At 56.2% G+C, this 17,406-nt stretch overlaps 1 protein-coding gene across 9 annotated transcripts in view; it reads right to left on the reverse strand.

Annotated features, from left to right (window-relative positions):
• Window positions 1–5,566: 5,566 nt before the first annotated feature.
• Window positions 5,567–17,406, reverse strand: part of SLC45A4 (solute carrier family 45 member 4) — a 75,792-nt gene continuing 63,952 nt past the window's right edge. For 5 of the 9 annotated variants that reach the window (XM_032609725.1, XM_032609731.1, XM_032609728.1 and 2 more), the window contains 5 exons: window positions 16,106–16,285; window positions 14,278–15,311; window positions 13,431–13,530; window positions 12,131–12,342; window positions 5,835–10,778 (listed from right to left, as the gene is read on the reverse strand). In XM_032609725.1, coding sequence (XP_032465616.1) covers window positions 10,416–10,778; window positions 12,131–12,342; window positions 13,431–13,530; window positions 14,278–15,311; window positions 16,106–16,285 — 1,889 coding nt within the window. In that variant the 3' untranslated portion in view covers window positions 5,835–10,415. Of the gene's footprint in view, window positions 10,779–12,130; window positions 12,343–13,430; window positions 13,531–14,277; window positions 15,312–16,105; window positions 16,286–17,406 lie in introns of all 9 variants that reach the window. The other 4 variants (XR_004346423.1, XM_032609732.1, XM_032609730.1 and 1 more) reach the window with 4 other exon arrangements.

Below are 17,406 nucleotides of genomic sequence, written 5' to 3' on the forward strand. Positions count from 1 at the left end.
ACGTGTATGACTCTCAAAGACATGCTGAGCAAAAGCAGACACAAAGGCTACGAACCGTTTCCATTTACAGAAGTTCAAAACGGACAAAAGCCGTCCACGGTGACCGAATTCATAATCAGTGGTTGCCTGTGGTACGGGGTGTGTGGGGGATTGAGCTGGAAGGCATCAAGAGAGAACTCTCTGGAATGAAGGAATTATTCCATGCAGATCGAGTGTTAGTTACTCAGGTGTAGGTGTCTGTCAAAACGCTCATGGAATTGCACACTTGCACCTGTGCGTGTCACTGTCTGTAAATTCACCTCACTTAAAAAACAAGACTACAGGGCTTCCCTGGTGGCGCAGTGGTTGGGAGTCCGCCTGCCAATGCAGGGGACACGGGTTCGATCCCTGGTCCGGGAGGATCCCACATGCCACAGAGCAGCTAAGCCCGCGAGCCACAACTGCTGAGCCTTCGCTCTGGAGCCCGTGGGCCACAACTGCTGAGCCCGCGTGCCTGGAGCCTGTGATCCGCAACAAGAGGCCCGTGCACCGCAACGAGGGGTAGCCCCCGCTTGTCACAACCAGAGAAAAGCCCACGTGCAGCAACCAAGACCCAGTGCAGCCTAAAATAAATAAATAAATAAAAATTAAAAAAAAAAAAACAAAAAAAAAAAAACCCAAAAAACAAGACTACAGATTTTACGGCTGTTAAAAAAGAATTAGGGAATATCTTGAATTTGATACCAATAAATTTGACAACTTAGACGGAATGGAAAATTTATGTGAAAGATATAAACAACCAAAGCTCATTTAAGAAGAAATAGATAACTGAGTAGGCTTAGTTACAATAAAGATATTTAACCCATAATTTAAAACCTTCACAGGAAGAAAATGACATAAAGAACTCACCGATGAATTCTTCCAAATATATAAGGAATAAATAACACAAATTCTACGATAATATTTTTCATAAAAACAGAAGAGGAGTTGAATGCTTCCTATCTCATTTATGAGACTAACATTACCTTGCTACCAAAACCAGACAAGACATTACAAAGAAAAAAATACAGACTAATTTCCCTCATAAACATTAAAATCTTTACAAACAGTTTAGAAAACTAAATCTAGCAATACATAAAGAGGACATTACCTTATGATCAAGTGGAATTCATCGCAGGAATGCAAAGTTGGTTTAATATTCAAGACCAATTGATGTCATTCACCATCTTAACAAATGCAAAAAAAGAAAACACAAGTTCATCTCAACAGATTCAGAAAGAGTATTTGACATAATTCAACATCCATTCATGTTAAGAATTCTCAGGAAACTAGGAATAGAAAGAAACTTCTTCAACTGGGTAAAGAGCGGCTACCAAAACCCGCAGCAAACGCTGTACTTACTGGGTAAAGAGCGCCTACCAAAAACCCACAGCAAACGCTGTACTTACTGGGTAAAGAGCGGCTACCAAAACCCCACAGCAAACGCTGTACTTACTGGTGAAGACCGAATGTTCTCACTGTGCAATCAGGAACAAGGCAGACTGCTTTCTCTCACAGATTGGGAGAAAATATTTACAAAATATATCTGATAAAAGACTTGTATCCGTAAAACTCAACAAGGAAAACAAACCAACTAAAAAACAGGGCAAAAAAACTAGGTTAGACATTTCACGAAAGATATACAAATTGCAAACACAGGAAAAGATGCTTAACATCTAAGGAAATGCAGATTAAAACCACAATGGGACACCATTCCACCACCCATAGAACGGCTAAAACTTTTTAAACTACGCTGACTAGGATGCTGACAAGGATGTGCAGAGACCAGAGCCCTCGTTCGTTTGACCGTGGGAACGCAAAATGGTACAGCCCATTCTCAAACCCATCAGAAAAGAGTTTGGCAGTTTTTATAAAGTTAAAAATATACATACTCACCAGCTGGTCGTTTGACTCACCAATCCTTCTCAGGTATTTATCGAAGAGAAATGAAAATGTACATTTCATTACTATACACACAAGTCTTCTACTCAAATGTTCCCAGCAGTTTTGTTTCTGTTTTTTTTTTTTTTGCGGTACGCGGGCCTCTCGCTGCTGTGGCCTCTCCCGTTGCGGAGCACAGGCTCCGGACGCGCAGGCTCAGCGGCCATGGCTCACGGGCCCAGCCGCTCCGCGGCATGTGGGATCCTCCCAGACCGGGGCACGAACCCGTGTCCCCTGCATCGTCAGGCGGACTCTCAACCAGTGCGCCACCAGGGAAGCCCCCCAGCAGTTTTATTCATAATAACCCAAAACTAGAAACAATCCAAACGTCCATCAGCTGTTGAATGGATAAACAAATTGCAGTACATTCATTTCATGGAATACTACTCAGCAGTAACAGGGAACAAGCTCATGGTGCCTGCAATAATATGGATGCATCTCAAACATTTACGCTAGGGACTTCCCTGGTGGCACAATGGTTAAGAATCTGCCTGCCAATGCAGGGGACACGGGTTCGAGCGCTGGTCCGGGAAGATCCCACATGCCGCAGAGCTACTGAGCCCGAGTGCCGCAACTACTGAAGCCCATGCACCTAGAGCCCGTGCTCCACAAGAAGAAAAGCCACCACGATGAGAAGCCCCCGCACTGCAACGAAGAGTAGCCCCCGCTCGCCGCAGCTAGAGAAAGCCCGCACACAGCAATGAAGACCCAATGCAGCCAAAAATAAAGTTAAAAAAAAATTATGCTACATAAGGGAAACCAATCACAAAATATTGCATACTATTATATCCCATTTATAAGAGACTCAAGAAAAGGCAAAAACTACAATGACCTAAAGCAAACGAGTGATTGTCATGCATAGGAGGTGGGAGGAGGGAACGCCTACAGAGGAGCACAAGGGAACTTCTTGGGGGGACAAAATATGCTGCCGTGAACATGTGTACTGAAGTTTTTATGTGAACACGTGTCTTCTTTCGCCTGGGTACATCCCTAGGAGTGGAATTGCCGGATTGCATCTTAACCCGACGTGTGTTCGACTTTTTGAAGCACTATATCATGCTTGCAGTGCTGGTTACACTCTCTACACATTTATCAGAACTTATCATACGGCACACTTAAAATTGGTCAATTTTGGGGCTTCCCTGCAGGCGCAGTGGTTAAGAATCCGCCTGCCAATGCATGGGGCACGGGTTCGAACCCTGGTCTGGGAAGACCCCACATGCCGCGGAGCAACTGAGCCCATGTGCCACAACTACTGAGCCTGCGCTCTAGAGCCCACGAGCCACGACTACTGAAGCCCGCGCGCCTAGAGCCTGTGCTCTGCAACAGGAGAAGCCACCGCAATGAGGAGCCCGCACACTGCAACAAAGAGTAACCCCCGCTCACCGCAACTAGAGAAAGTCCACACACAGCAATGAAGACCCAACACAGCCAAAAGTAATTAAGTAAAATAAATAAATTTTTAAAAAGTTGGTCAATTTTATTGCCTGTAAATTATACCTCAAGAAAGCTAATTTGTTAAGAAAAAATAAAAGTTGAAATCAAAGAGAAAAAGGAGGCAAATCATGATTAATCCTGAATTATACACTTTCCTGATGCTCAGTGCTCAGATTAACGAGATGACGCCAAAGGTCTACTCACTTTGTGCCATGCAGACCCAGCCGAGTCCAAAGTCTCCTATGTGCGTTGCAGCAGCTGTGCCGGGAACGGTGTCACTCTGGATCTGTCACCTACTGCCAGGAGGGCATGTGGTGGATATGCTAGTTGCCGCCACCCCACTCGGCAAAAGTCCTCTGTGGTCCTTCAGGCTGGGTCTCCTTCTTCAGCGTCCTGCTGCTCTCCACCCTTCCAGGACCCTGGGAAGAGTCCTACTCTTGTCTTTGAGAGTGCGTATGTGTGTTTTGTATCATTTCTAAGGGCCTGGAAAAGACACTGTGTGTCCACCTTCTGGTATCTCAGAGCTCAGTTTCCTGATCTAAAAATTATAAGTCACTCCATTTTGTTGGCAGAATCAAGCACATAACAGAATGATGTAAAAGAACTGTGCAAATGGGAAGCATATAAAAGCTTTATAATTAAAGCCAATGTGTCCTCTAGACTGAGTTTGAAGCCAAATGGGAGATTTCTAAGAATTCAACTCTTCAATAATAAATTTTTCTTCTCCCACTCCCAGGAAAATCCTAAAGCATATGTCCCAGAAACACCAATTAGTGAGTTTTTAGAATGATAGATGAGGTACAGACAGACAGGTTAGACAGAAAATAGATAAGGTAAATAGACATAAATACAACTTTTTTTCTGGTTTTCCGATAAAAATGAAACAAACACTCCAAACAAAAACCTCTGTTCATACTGTTAAAACAATGTAGTAGACCAATATGTGCTAATAAGGAAAGATGATCAACTATTTTGCGAAACAAAAAAACGTGCGTTGCAAACTCTACATAGTGTGGTCCAATTTTTGTTAAAAAAAAAAAGATTGCTTCTGCTTTAGCACATGTGGGACAGATGTGGAGGCGTGCGGGTTGGACGGGGTCTGGGGCACTGCTTTTCCGTTATCTACCGCCCGTGTGTGTGCGTCCTCCAGCCAGCGGTCTGGAGTGGCCTCCCCTGGCGGGTGACTGCACCTGCGCCAGGTGAGGCGTGGCGGCCCCGCACCTCCGCCCCGCGCCAGGTGTCGCGGGCTTTGCGCATCCTGGGCAGGGGCTGGACGGACACCAGGGGGCGCTGCGCGCTCGCTTAGCCGGGAAGAGGAGGAGGGCGGGGCCCCTGGCTCCAAGCCCCTCCCCACGGGGAGGGCCCGCCTCTCGCTGCCTGCACAGCGGCAGGAGGGGCAGCGCGCGGACCCTTCAGTCCCCACGACAGGGAGGCACGACCCCCTTGGTCCCCACGGCAGGGAGGTGTGGCCAGGTTCTGCCCGCGGGGGCGCTCAGGGCACAAGCGCAGGGCCAGGGCCGCCCAGTTTCCATCCTCCTGATGCCCAGGCGCAACCCCGGGGCCCCGTGGTGATCTCGCCCCCAACCCCTCCCCGCCGAGGGTCCGAGCCGGCCCCTTCGCCCCTCCGACATCCCCAGGCAGCCTCCCCAGTGCCCCAACTCAGAGTCAGCCTGCGGCCCACTGCAGGTCAGCAGCCTCGGAACAAATCAACCCATCCTGCGTTCATCTCTCACCGGCTGCGTGACCTTGAGCGCGCCCCTCCTCATTCCTTTCTCCTGTTGCCAAGTGCAGGGTGGCTTGCAGCTGCCCAGGGTCCCACCCAGTCCGTGTGGCACACACCCCATGCCTGATGGCAGCTTGGCCGCTCCCTGGCTGGCTGGTGGTAACCAGGGCCGTTCCTGAGTTTTACACCCTTCCCTGGAAGGCTCTCTTACCAGCCGTCAGGACCCCGTTACCCACCCACCAGGACAGGCCTTGGCAAGGAAGGGCTGCCAGACATTTGCCCACACCTGGCCTGGGGCCCCGAGCTCGGGGTCTGGCCTGAAAGGGCTGTTGTCAGGTCACCAGCATGCTGGGTGGTTATCACCCCCAGCTGGCTCAGCCTGAAGCCCACCTGAGCCAGGTGAGGTGGGCCGAGCTGAGACCCCCACCCACCCACCCAACCCCCTCACCTCTGGCAGGTGCCCTGGAGGGCCTGGGAGTTCTGACACGGGCCCCCAGGTTTGGGGCTGGGAGAGCCTCTGGGGACACTTCAGGAGCCCTTCCTTACCTAGTCCACACCCACTGGCAGCCCTTGGTCAGAGCGGGGCGTCTCTGTCCTCTCCACAATGGACCCATCCAGGTTCCAGGAGGGCAGGGGGCGGGCCTGGGTCCACAGACCAGCCACAGGAGGGCAGAGGGAGGGGTTCAGGAGAAGTGACACAGACACACCCACGCTGTCACCTGGCAGGGAAAGGTTTATTAAGTTTCAACCACAGAGTGACAGAGCGAAACAGACATAGGGAGAGCCTGGTCTACATCGGAAAGTGAGCGTGTCACACAGACAGGACCTTATGCACAGGGATGGGGCAGAGAGTGCCATGCAGCCACATCTACCGGAAAGAAGCCCCGAGACCTAGGGCTCTGCATCAAGACACACGAACACCAGGCCGCTTGTGCCCACCTAATAAAAAAATTAAGTGATGTGCGATATTACCTTTCTTTATAATCCCTTTTCCTCATAAAACGTTATGTGTTTAACACACACTTGTATCACTGCTAAAATCAGCAAGAGCTATTATAGCGCTCCAACTTAATTAAGTTGATAAAAAAAAAGTTGTCCTGTGGCCAGTTCACAATGGAACTAAGTAAGTTTTGTTCCGAGATGCCTGGGGAGTTTCTCTGGCAGCAGGAGGCATTTCCAACAATTGGGTCATTCCGCCACCGAGAGACAGTCTCGGTCCACAGCACGTGGAGCTGTGCCCCCTGGCAGCCCGGGGTAGGGCAAGAGGGCAAGGTGGGCACTCAGCTCGGTGGAGGCCCAGTGGAGGCGGCCACTCCCGAGGATGGGCTGGCCAAGGGGCCAGGACGGCGGTGGGCGGCTCCCCACGAGGAGGTAATGACAACAGCCCCCAAACATACCGGGTGCCCAAGAGCCGCGATGAATCGACACCAGTCCGCTGACAGCTGAGCCCCAGGAACGCTCGGGGGTGGACCCTTGCGTTAGCCCTGTCAGGCAGGCCTGAGGCCCCAGGCCCGGAAGCGGGCAGGAGATGGATGGTGTGTCCTAGAAGCAGCCGCCTGTGGATGGAACACGGAGAGTCGGGCACGTCCGTTTCTGGCAGCAACCTTCCCAGGAGGCCCCTCACAGGGGTTCCTGCGCTCACAGCCGGGGCAGCCAAAGGTGGACAGAAGCCCGGGTGGAAGCCCAACAGCTCGAACGTGGCTCATGTCCAGAGAATCTGGGGTCTGACAGCCTTGCTCTGCGCAGCTGTCCCTGTCACCGGCTGCTGCGCGCCCTCAGCTGCACAAGGGATCGGCTGGCACCTCCCGGAGCGTTTTTTCAGCTCAGGCTACAGGGGCCTGTGGTGCCCGGAAGGCGAAGGCTGGACAGAGAGGACGGCCCTTCCCCACAAGCTCTACCAGCCACTCCTGCCCCTGCAGCCTCTCAGAGGCTCCACCTTGGGGTTCTGGGGGGCCAGAGATCTACGTCTCCACACACTCGAGCCTTTAAGAAAACACACCCGAGGACTATTTGGAGCCAACGACCCAGCCGTCCTGCCTCCCTCTGGGGGACACTGCTGGTCCCCCCAGCTCAGGGGCCCTCCAGCCACCCGGGGAACATCGCAGTGCTGACCCTGCCGACAGAATGGGTACCAGGTCCCACCTGGCCAACCTCGATGGCCCCTCGAGCCTCCCCACGGGGGGGCGCTCCCTCACGGGCAGACCCCGCCGCGTGTCTGGGGCATCGATTTGATTCTCCACTCAGCGGACTTTTATAGGGAACCAGGGGTGCAAACCAGACCTATGTTACCCTGTTTTGGTAGTAAGTCCATTTATATGACACGGCGACCAACCAAATCTCTGCCAAGCCCTCTGCTCAGGGACACTGGGCCCTGAGCGGTGCCCGCAGACCCCCGGGGCCCACAAGGCCAACTCCAGGGTCATCTCCAGCATCAGCCACCCGGCCAGCCTACCCAGGGGTTGTCACAGCCCACTGGTCACAGCCTGACCAGTCCCCTTGGCCGGAACACCAGACAGAGTACCTTTCGAGTTAGCAGGCCACAGAGGACCGCTCTGGGGCAGTCGCCCCACATCGCCCTGAGGTACAGCGATAGGAAGCACACAGCCCTGAGCCATGGGCGGCAACCACCGCGTGCAGGCAGCCCGCCCGCCCTGCCTCTCGGCTTCTCTTAAGACACAAGGTGACGACAGAGCTTCAAGTCAGTGCGACCTGGGAATAACCTTACTGCAAGGATGGTCCCTGCTCGCTCCCAGGCGAGGGGCCGGGAGGGCAGTGCTGCGGGCCGGCTCCATGGCTGCCCCCGATCCAGACCGCAAGGCACCTGCCCTCCCAGACTGACACAGTAAGACACACTTTGGTCCCAAACAGCCAGAGGCTTTGAAATCTGTAAAGCTCGATGGCACAACACTCGCTTCTGCCCGGAGCCGCCAGCAGCGGCCACGCCCTTCCCTGTGGGCCTTTATCACAAGCACTTTCCAGCGTGGTTCTTGTCCTAACAGTGACTTCAACAAATGTCCTTTGATGTCTTCGCTGGTGCAGATCATGGATCAAGTTTAAGGCTGGGATCTCCAGGGTCAACACGCTTTCCAGGTGGTGGTCTCGCCACAAGCCCCTCTTGCTCCTATAAATCAAACCCCAGCCAGGCCCTGAGGGCCCTGGGTCTGGAAGGGAGCGCTGGCTATGGATAGGGGCGGGCCCACGAGGGGTGGCCCTCTCCCCACCATCTCCGCCACCATCCCCATATAGTCTATGCTCTCCGGCCTCCCTGTTTTCTAGCTGCCAGGAGAACCCTCGAGGAGCAGCTAAACGCAGGCTGCGATCGAATCACAGCGGGAGGACCTACCATCCGAAAGCTATGAAGGCCACTGAATTGCATGTAAGTGACCTGCTGGGGGCACCCGCTTGGTTGGGGGGAGCGGAAGGCGAGGGGGAGGGTGTTGAAAAGCACACACCGGATGGCCAGTGGGTCAGTGGGGGCCTCCAGTGGTGGGAAGGACTTTCCCATCCAAGCATGAGATTCCCAAGGTCACGCTCCAGCTACGATGCCATCGAAAACACTCCCATCTTCTGGTCGGTTCTCTGCGATCCTGGGCTTCTGAGGGAGGACACGTGGCCTGTGGACACGTCCGACATGGACAGGCACCGCTGCTCCTTGGGCACAAACCACAACCTACGAAGTGCCACCAGCAACGGAGAGATGGGGCGAGACCAGAGGCTGGTCAAATACACTAAATACCGCTATTCCTTTCAACACACAGAAATCCAAGTGGTTTATTTCAAAACTGCTTAATTTCATCTTGAAATATGTTTGCTTTAGAGTGGTCATATTGCAGCGTGACTCTCACGCATTTTAAAGTCCTTTATTTAAAAAACATCAACTTGAGGCAGCGAAGGATTACAATCCTCTCTCACTTTACCCGGGTAACGGGCGGGAGGCCTCCCTTCTTTCTCCTGAGATCAGTAAACCTAGACTGACTGTTCCAAAGAAGAAAAGCAGAAACTGCTTAGTTATAAAGAGAGTGTGGTTTGAAAAGCATTTCCAAACAGCTGCAGCATGTGACGACCGTGCTCCCCCGGGGCCCGAGTTTGGTTCTCCGCCGAAACCAGAAACACCGCGCCGAGTTGACCCGTGGACTGGACCTTCCTTCTGTCCCAAGACCCACTTCTTCACCGTGAGGCGGCTCCGATGCCAGTGGCCAGCGGGGTGAACAGGTGCAGAGGTCAGAAGGGTGCAGAGTGTCCGGCGTGTGGGCCTGGTGGTGGGGCGCCAGAGGCAGAGCCACACCGGGAGCTCTGCCCTCGGGATTTCCCGCACAAATGGTTTACAGACAAATCAAAGTGCAACACAAGAATCACAGCCTCTCCAGGGAGCTTCGGACAGGACGACGGGCAGGAGGGCTGAGCAGGGCAGCCACACACAGGTAGGCCCGCAGGCAGGGGCAGGTCTGCTAGTTCAAGGGCTACCCCGGCGCTGGCAGCCCACCCCAGCCCGCTGGGCGGGGTGTCTGGAATTGGCCCTTGTGAATTGCCCTGGTCACCCCACGAGAACCCGGGGGCCTTGCCTCCTCCTGGCTTTGGTGTCACTACTACTGCTGCCCGCCGCCCACGAACAGGGCTGCCCGGGCACAGTGCGGCAGACTCTGAGGAAAACAGGAGACAGACGCTGTTCTTCCAAGAAAACCACAGTTTCGGGGAAAAAAAAAAAAAAAAAAAAGAAAAAAATATTTTTTTTCCTAAAGTAATCATAGAGAAAAATACTCTCCAATAGCTGTAGCACCAACAAAATGTGATGAGATCTGACTGAACGTCCAAACACCTGCAGGCATCCACAGGGAAAAAAATTCGATAAAGATGTTTTAGTCACTGACTGCATGACTGCTATCTGAAGAATTCAGATAAGATATAGCAAAATACATCAGATATTTTTTGTTTTCAATTATAACTTTAGAAATGCAAAATTCTTATTTTTTTCTAAATCACTTATGGTCTATGTTGTAAATCTGGTTTATACTTTTAAACCATGCAGAATAATATACCTGCAGAGTAAAAGACAAAGTTGAAATTAAAAGATCCTTTTCAATTAAAAAAAAAAGATTTCAAATGATTCTTTTTAATTGTGGGAAAAGTAACTAACGTGGTATTTTTGCCTAGTGGCGCAAAGCTACCCTACAACTACCGAGCTCCCACTCTGGTTTGCGCTGCCGCTAAGGCCACAGCAGCCAGCCAGCAGGGGCGGTGTCCCCCGCCCCTCCCCGCCTCCCTGCCCACCCTGGAATGTGTGTGCACGGGGCGCGGCTCAGACCATCGACTTGGTCTCCACGAGCCGCTGCGGGCCCTCCTTCCGGGACAGCTTCAGGACCGTGGGCTTCTCGATGCCGCTGCTCCCGCTTTCGCCCAGAGCCTGGGAAGACAGGCCCTTCTGCTCTTCCTTGGCCTCTTCAGACCCCTCTGGGTAGATGACCAGGAAGGTGGCCGTCAGGAAGCCCAGGAAAGAGCCCACAGAGGCCACCACAGGGATGACGCGCACAGTCCCGACCGCATCGACCACGCTGCCCAGGGCGGAGGCCACCAGGATCTGGGAGATATAGACCTGGCAGGAGAGGATGGCACAGTCTATGCCAAAGCCACGCTTGGAGTTCCCGGGGCTGTGGTGAACGTACTGCAAGAGAGGAGGACACAGGCGTGAGGGCCGGGGGGTCAAGCCATCGATCATCCTTCCCAGGGTTTGAACATTAGCTCAGAAGCCTGGACACAAAACCTGCCTTCCCCTCAGCCTGCCTGTCCCCGTCCTCACCCAACTTCTATCGAACATATAGTATTGGAGGTGCTGGCCATTGCGATAAGGTAAGGAAAATAAATTAAACCTATTAAGAACTGGAGTCTACGTATAGCTGACTCACTTTGTTATACAGCAGAAACTAACACACCATAGTAAAGCAATTATACTCCAATAAAGATGTTTGAAAAAAAAGAACTGGAGGGGCTTCCCTGGTGGCACAGTGGTTAAGAATCCGCCCGCCAATGCAGAGGACACGGGTTCGAGCCCTGGTCCGGGAAGATCCCACATACCGCGGCGCAACTAAGCCCGTGCGCCACAACTACTAAGCCTGCGCTCTAGAGCCCGTGAGCCGCAACTACTGAGCCTGCGTGCCGCAACTACTGAAGCCCGTGCGCCAAAGCCCGTGCTCCACGACGAGAAGCCAGAGCAGTGAGAAGCCCAAGGACTGCAACAAAGAGTAACCCCCTCTCGCCGCAGCTAGAGAAGGCCTGCGTGCAGCAATGAAGACCCAACGCAGCCCAAAATAAATAAATTCATTTAAAAAGAAATACAAATGAGAAACGTAAGTATTGTCTTTAAGAAGAATAGGAAAGCAAGAAATAAAGCTCATTATCCATGGATGATGTGATTGTGTATGCAGAAAGCCCAGAAGAATCTATAAATATGCTACAACAATTAATAGAATACACCATACTTGGGGAATACCATAAAGGCTCAATACTATAAACTTCGAACTCTCTCTTAATTGATATATGTAATCAATGTGTTTCCAATAAAAAAAAATCCTGGAAGCTTATTCTAACATTTCAATGGTCAAGAATACCCAAGACAGTCTTGAAGAACCAAGCTGAAGAACTTATACTGCGAGGTTTCGGGTCCGATTATAAAACTACGTAAGACAGTGAAGCATGACCTGTCTAAGGACAGACAGACCCACGGAAAAGGATAGAGACCCCCCCCCCCAGACAGACCCCTGACTTATGATGATCACGGCACGGCAGTGCGGGTGGGGACACTGGGTCACAAGGCCATCCCCATCCTTTGTGAGGAAGCCAAAAAGTTCTGATCTACCTTAGATCACACACACGAAGTCCACCCCAGGTAGGCCACAGGCCGGGGGTGCGAGTGCGAGGGAAGACGTGAGCAGGAATGTCCCATGCAGCAGGGCTGGTGAGGACCCCAGAGCCGCCCACAGCTGCTGACCCTGCCCCAGGACCTCACCCACCAGCTACCTCCTTAATGTCGTGGTACTGCCCGAGCAGGGCGTAGGGGCAGTAGGAGATGCTCATGGAGACGACGCCCATGGTGCTGATCATGATCATGGCCACGTAGACGTTGGCGAACATGGCCATCACGGCTGTGCCGACGGAGAAGCCCAGCGTCCCCAGCACGTAGATGACCCTGATGCTCAGGTCGTAGTTGTCCAGGTACTTCTGTAGCAGGGCTGCAGAGAGACAGGCCACCGCGGTGACTGGCAGGCGCCGCCCACTCGCTACCCTCCCTCTACCGCTGCGCTCAGCCCGGCCCAGGAACAGGCGGCCGCCCCTCTTCTTTGCCCGCCAGGCCACCACGTGGTGCTCCCTAACGGGCCACAGCTCACCGTGCCCCACTCGGCTGCCGGGGGCTCCGCACCGCAGAAGGAAGGCGGGGCTCTTGGCCCCAGACCCCATGACCTGGTGCTGTCCTGCAGCTCCCTGGGGCCTCCCTACCCTGCAAGGTCAGGCCTTCCCGATCCTTCCACCAGTCCAGGCCCACTCGGCACCCTCTTGGGCTCTGTGCCTGGTCCTGCCTCGAAGACCGAGCCGTTGCTGGTTTTCCTCGCGAGCACCCACCCCCTCTGGGTCTGGAAGGACAGACTCCTGCTCACCCTTCCTGACCCAGCTCTCCCGAGAAGTCCTCTATTAAAGCATCAACAGCACTATGACCATCATGAAGGCTGCCCGCTGCCCCTGGCTGTTATCTTGGTCATCCTCAGGTAAGAGCACAGGCAGGGGGCCCGGCCCAGCCTCAGCCAGGAGACCCCTAACTGCGGCTCTGCCTCGTTTCCACAAGCTGTGCCAGCATGTCGCTCCCGGGACTGAAGCCTGTCACTCCCACCCCCTATCCTCCAGGACACAGCTGACCCCAGGGAAAGGCTGCTTGTCTCCTCCAGCCACCCTGACCTCCGGCAGGGCCCAAACATACCGTGTGCGCTCAGGCAGGACCCAGGATGCCTGCCTCACCTCCCCCTGGCGGAGGGCACAGCTCCTGCAGTGCCGCCACCCCCTGAGCCGTGGTCAGACCCCTCCCCGAGGAGCCTGGGCAGGCGCCTGCCCAGAGGACAGCCCCCGGCGGGTCTCAGGACACCGGTTCCCAGTATCAGGCTAAGGTGGCTTATTCCCAAGGTGAGGACGAGTGGATCTCTACGCTGCTGTCCCTGAGGGGTGGCCCTGTCTGGTCAGGGCCCGCCATCCACAGATCAGGATGCCCGTCGGTCTTTCCAGTCCTGGAGCACGTCCAGACAAACGGCTCACCTGACTGGGGGCCGCTTACCCGAGCAAGTCGCACCGGTGGCCGCGTAGATGACCAAGCCCCAGCAGCCCATCTTCACGCCTGCGTTGTAGGCCTGCCATGCAGTCGAGTTGGATGGAGCCTGTTCCAGAAACGAGACTGGGGTTCAGGGGGTGGGGACAGCGTGCTGTACCTCTGGGCAAAGGAGGTCATTTACGTGGAAATTTACATCTCGACTGCAGACTAGCCGTGTAGCACCGTGGTAGCACCGCACGGAGACAGGAGCAGCCGCGGCCTAGGCCGGGACCTGTGGCAGATCGTCTGCACCCCCGCCCCCAGCCTCGCTCCTGCCCCGCGTCCGGCAGATGCGACTTGCAGCTCCTGCCTCTGCCCTCTTGGAGCCCAGAGGCCGCGTGAAGCAGCTCAGACAGTACAGGACGGTGAGGACCACGTGGGGCGGGAAGGCCTGAGCCTGAGCTGGGACCATCTCAGACCTCCCAGCCCGACTCTAGGCGACACGGGCACAGGTGCGAGTCAGCTGACGCCACGGGGACTAGGACCCAGGCCCAGCTGGCCCGGCCACAAGCCAACACATCGCTGCTTTAACCCTCTGTGCACGGCGTCTGTACGCGGCGGGAGCGGGCCTTCCTGCCTCTGGCTCCTCGGCGCTCCGGCACTTGCCGAAGCCTGCCGTTTGCTCGCCGCGGACCCCAGTGTGAATGCCCTCTCGGGCGCATGTGCCGACTCCCGACCGTGTCGGCAGGGCCGCACGCTGGCTGGCAGCCCACCATGCACCCCCGCAGCTATGGGGGTGGCCTGCTGGGCGCCAGGGAACCAGGCAGTCACCACAGCCAGGCTCCGCCCCCCTCCCAAGTGCCCGGGCGCTCACCTTGGGGTCCCCCTCAAAGATGACCTGGCCCATGAAGTCGGTGTAGAACACGGCCTCGGCGATGACGGAGAACCAGGTGAGCAGGTGGCAGAGGCAGAGCCGCACCAGCTCCTGGGGCATCTTCAGCATGGACAGCCAGAGCAGCCGGACAGTGGTCTCGCCCTCGCCCTCCTCGCTCTCTGTGTCCCCGCTGGACGTGGTGGCCCCGCTCTGGTTGCGGCGGCGGCAGCGCTGCCGCTGCCGCTTCTGCAGGTCGTACAGGTCGCTCATGCTGCGCGAGGGCTTGATCAGGACCACGGCGTTGGCGCGCCGGTAGCGGTAGCGGTGGGACCCGGTCTTGCCGTAGTAGGAGAAGGTGCTGGAGGCCTGCCGGCGGAACACGTGCCGACGCCGACGCCCGGAGCCCGCCGTGGCCGTGGGCTTCACGTCCGTCCGGCTGCAGCCGCCGAGGCCGCCGTGGGGTGGGGAGCTGCCTCCGTTGGGGAGCCCAGTCGTGCTCAGGTGGTTCTCCAGCAGGGTCTCGTCCTCCCCGGCGGGTTCACAGAGCAGCGGGGGCAGGCGGGGCGGCCGGGCCCGGGCGAGCTCCTGGCTGGTGCTGCAGGGAGTGCCAGGGTAGGAGGCGTCGTGGAAGATGGAGGGCTCGATGTCATGCAAGAAGAGCAGCTCGGGCTCCAGGCCCAGCGCGGCGTCCGGCACGTGCAGCACCGAGTCGCTCTTGCTGCGCACGATGCCCGCGTCCAGGTAGTCCAGGGCCAGCTCGTGTGCCGACTGCACCTCGTCCGGGAACAGGGCGCCGCCGTCCAGGGTGCCGGCACGGGGGCCGGGGGCCGGGGCCTCGGCCGCGTCCACGCTGCGCTCCTGCTGGGGGCCGTAGTGCTCCTCGTCGATGCTGAACAGGTGCAGGGCCACCGACACCGAGAACACAATGGCCGCGAAGAAGAAGAGCACCTCGTTCTGCGTCCGGAACCAGGAGCCCAAGAAGGTCTGGGTCCAGTCCAGCCCCCCCAGCACGTAGCCGATGGCCCCGCCAAGGCCTGAGGGATGGGGAGGGGTGGCAGTGAGCGGCGAGCCGAGCCGGGGGGGAACCCAGACGGGAGTTCAACACCCCCAACACACACACACACAGACACACATACACACACGCACACAGACACACAGGTACACACACACACACAGGTACACACGCACACATACACACACACGCGTACACACGCACACACACGGGTACACACACAGGTACACACACACACACACACACACACACACACACACACACACACACACACACACACACAGGGGTCCAGGGCCGCCACTCAGAGAAAACGGGAGGAACAAGGACATGAGGAATGACACCTGAGCCCGGGTTCGGAATCCTGACCTGACAGGTTCCTGCTTCATGAATTGGGACAGAAACAGGTGCTCTCCGTGCTCCCTGCCATCCCCTGAGCTCACATTCCCACATTCCCATCGGACGGGAAAGCTGCCCGACTGCAGGGGGCGGCCAGCACAGGGCCCTGGACGGGGGCCGCCTGGCTAGCATGTCCCCCGCCCCAGACCACAGTCACTTGGCCCTGCCAGGATCCCAGCTCACTGCCTCGCTCACCGGTGTCTGAGACAAAAAAGCCTCAGGCAGAGGCCATGGGAGCAGCCTCCGCCAGCCCTGCCGACCTCAGACGAGCCGGGTAAGGACCGGGGCGCGGTGAACGGGGGGCCGGGGCCTGGGGATGGGCGGGGCAGGGCGCGCTCACCGGCAGAGAAGGCATGGAGGACCGGGGCGCGGCGAATGCGGGGCCAGGGCCTGGGGACGGGCGGGGCACGGCGCGCTCACCGGCAGAGAAGGCATGGATGTTGAGGGCCATGTCCTGCTCGTCACTGTCCGCCACGTCCAGCAGGTAGGCGCGGATGGGCCCCTCGGTGGCGTCAGCGCTGAAATCCAGGACCACCACCCCCAGCACTGTGAGGACGATGCCAATGGGCTGCCGGGGGGGGACATCGCCGAGGGACAGACCTGGCAGGGCACAAAAGAGCAGCCGATCTCAGCCCAGTGGCAGGCAGTGACCTCCCGGGGCGACAGCGGCCTCCCGCCCCAGCCCGAAGGGCACGTGCTTCTCGGCACAGCCTCTCCTTACGGAAGGAGAGTTTTGTCTTTCCGGGCTCTGGGAAGGAGGCTGTGAGCCGTAATCACGCACCTGCCTCAGGTGAGTCTGGCCCTGAACCCAGAGAGCAACCTGCTCCCCTGACAGCTGAGCTAAAGCTGGTTTTACTGGATTCACCGCCGTGGGACCGAGGGGCACTCTGTGCACAGAAGTGATGAGGGGCACTGGGCTCATGGTCTGGAACCCAGGACCAGCCCCTGAGCTCTGCAGATGAGGCGGGCCTCAGACACACCCTCCCTGCTTGAGGGCAGGGGGCCTGCTGGCTACCTGGACCCGGCAATGCCCGGGAGCAACACAGGTGCAGCAAGACAGAGGGCACCGGGCCGGAGCTCCGAGCCGCTGCGTTTGGGCCACAGTGGGCCGGGTCCACCTGCACACACAGGTCCTCGAGAAAGCCGCAACATGCCCTCTAAGTACTATGCCCGCAGGTGCCAGGAGGGCGGCAACCCCGGACTCTTGATCCGGGGGCATCTGGATGGAGGGGAGGTGGGTGGGCGCTCAGCTCAGGGAGGCCTTCCTCTGCCGCCCCCACCAAGCTGGCACTGAGCTCGCCCCAGGCGGCCTCACGCAGCCTCTGAGCAAAGTTTTCTTTCTGCGCCGCCCTCCCCAATTCCTGAGCCTCCTAGCATCAGTGACCCCCGCCTGAACTGACGCAGACTCGGGGCAGGCTCGCCTATGTCAGGACACAGATTAAGCCTTCGACTTACAAAGTCGTTGCCAGAAAACAGGGTTTTGTTTTTCACCAGTGCGGGCGGTTGCTCTCAAGCAAAAGCTATTTTCCCACACGTGGTTGTTTTAATTGAAAACAAAACAACAACAAAAAGAGGCAAAGCCAACCACGAGGACACGAAAGACACAAACGAGAAAGTGTCGCGCTAGGTCTGCACACTTTCAACACCAAGCCTAGGAAAAGGAGGAAAAAAAAAGAGAAAAGATAATTTCTGAAATAATGCTGGAAACAGGACGTGGTGTC

Source organism: Phocoena sinus, chromosome 17 (genome assembly GCF_008692025.1).
Source record: "Phocoena sinus isolate mPhoSin1 chromosome 17, mPhoSin1.pri, whole genome shotgun sequence".
Classification (NCBI taxonomy): domain Eukaryota; kingdom Metazoa; phylum Chordata; class Mammalia; order Artiodactyla; family Phocoenidae; genus Phocoena; species Phocoena sinus.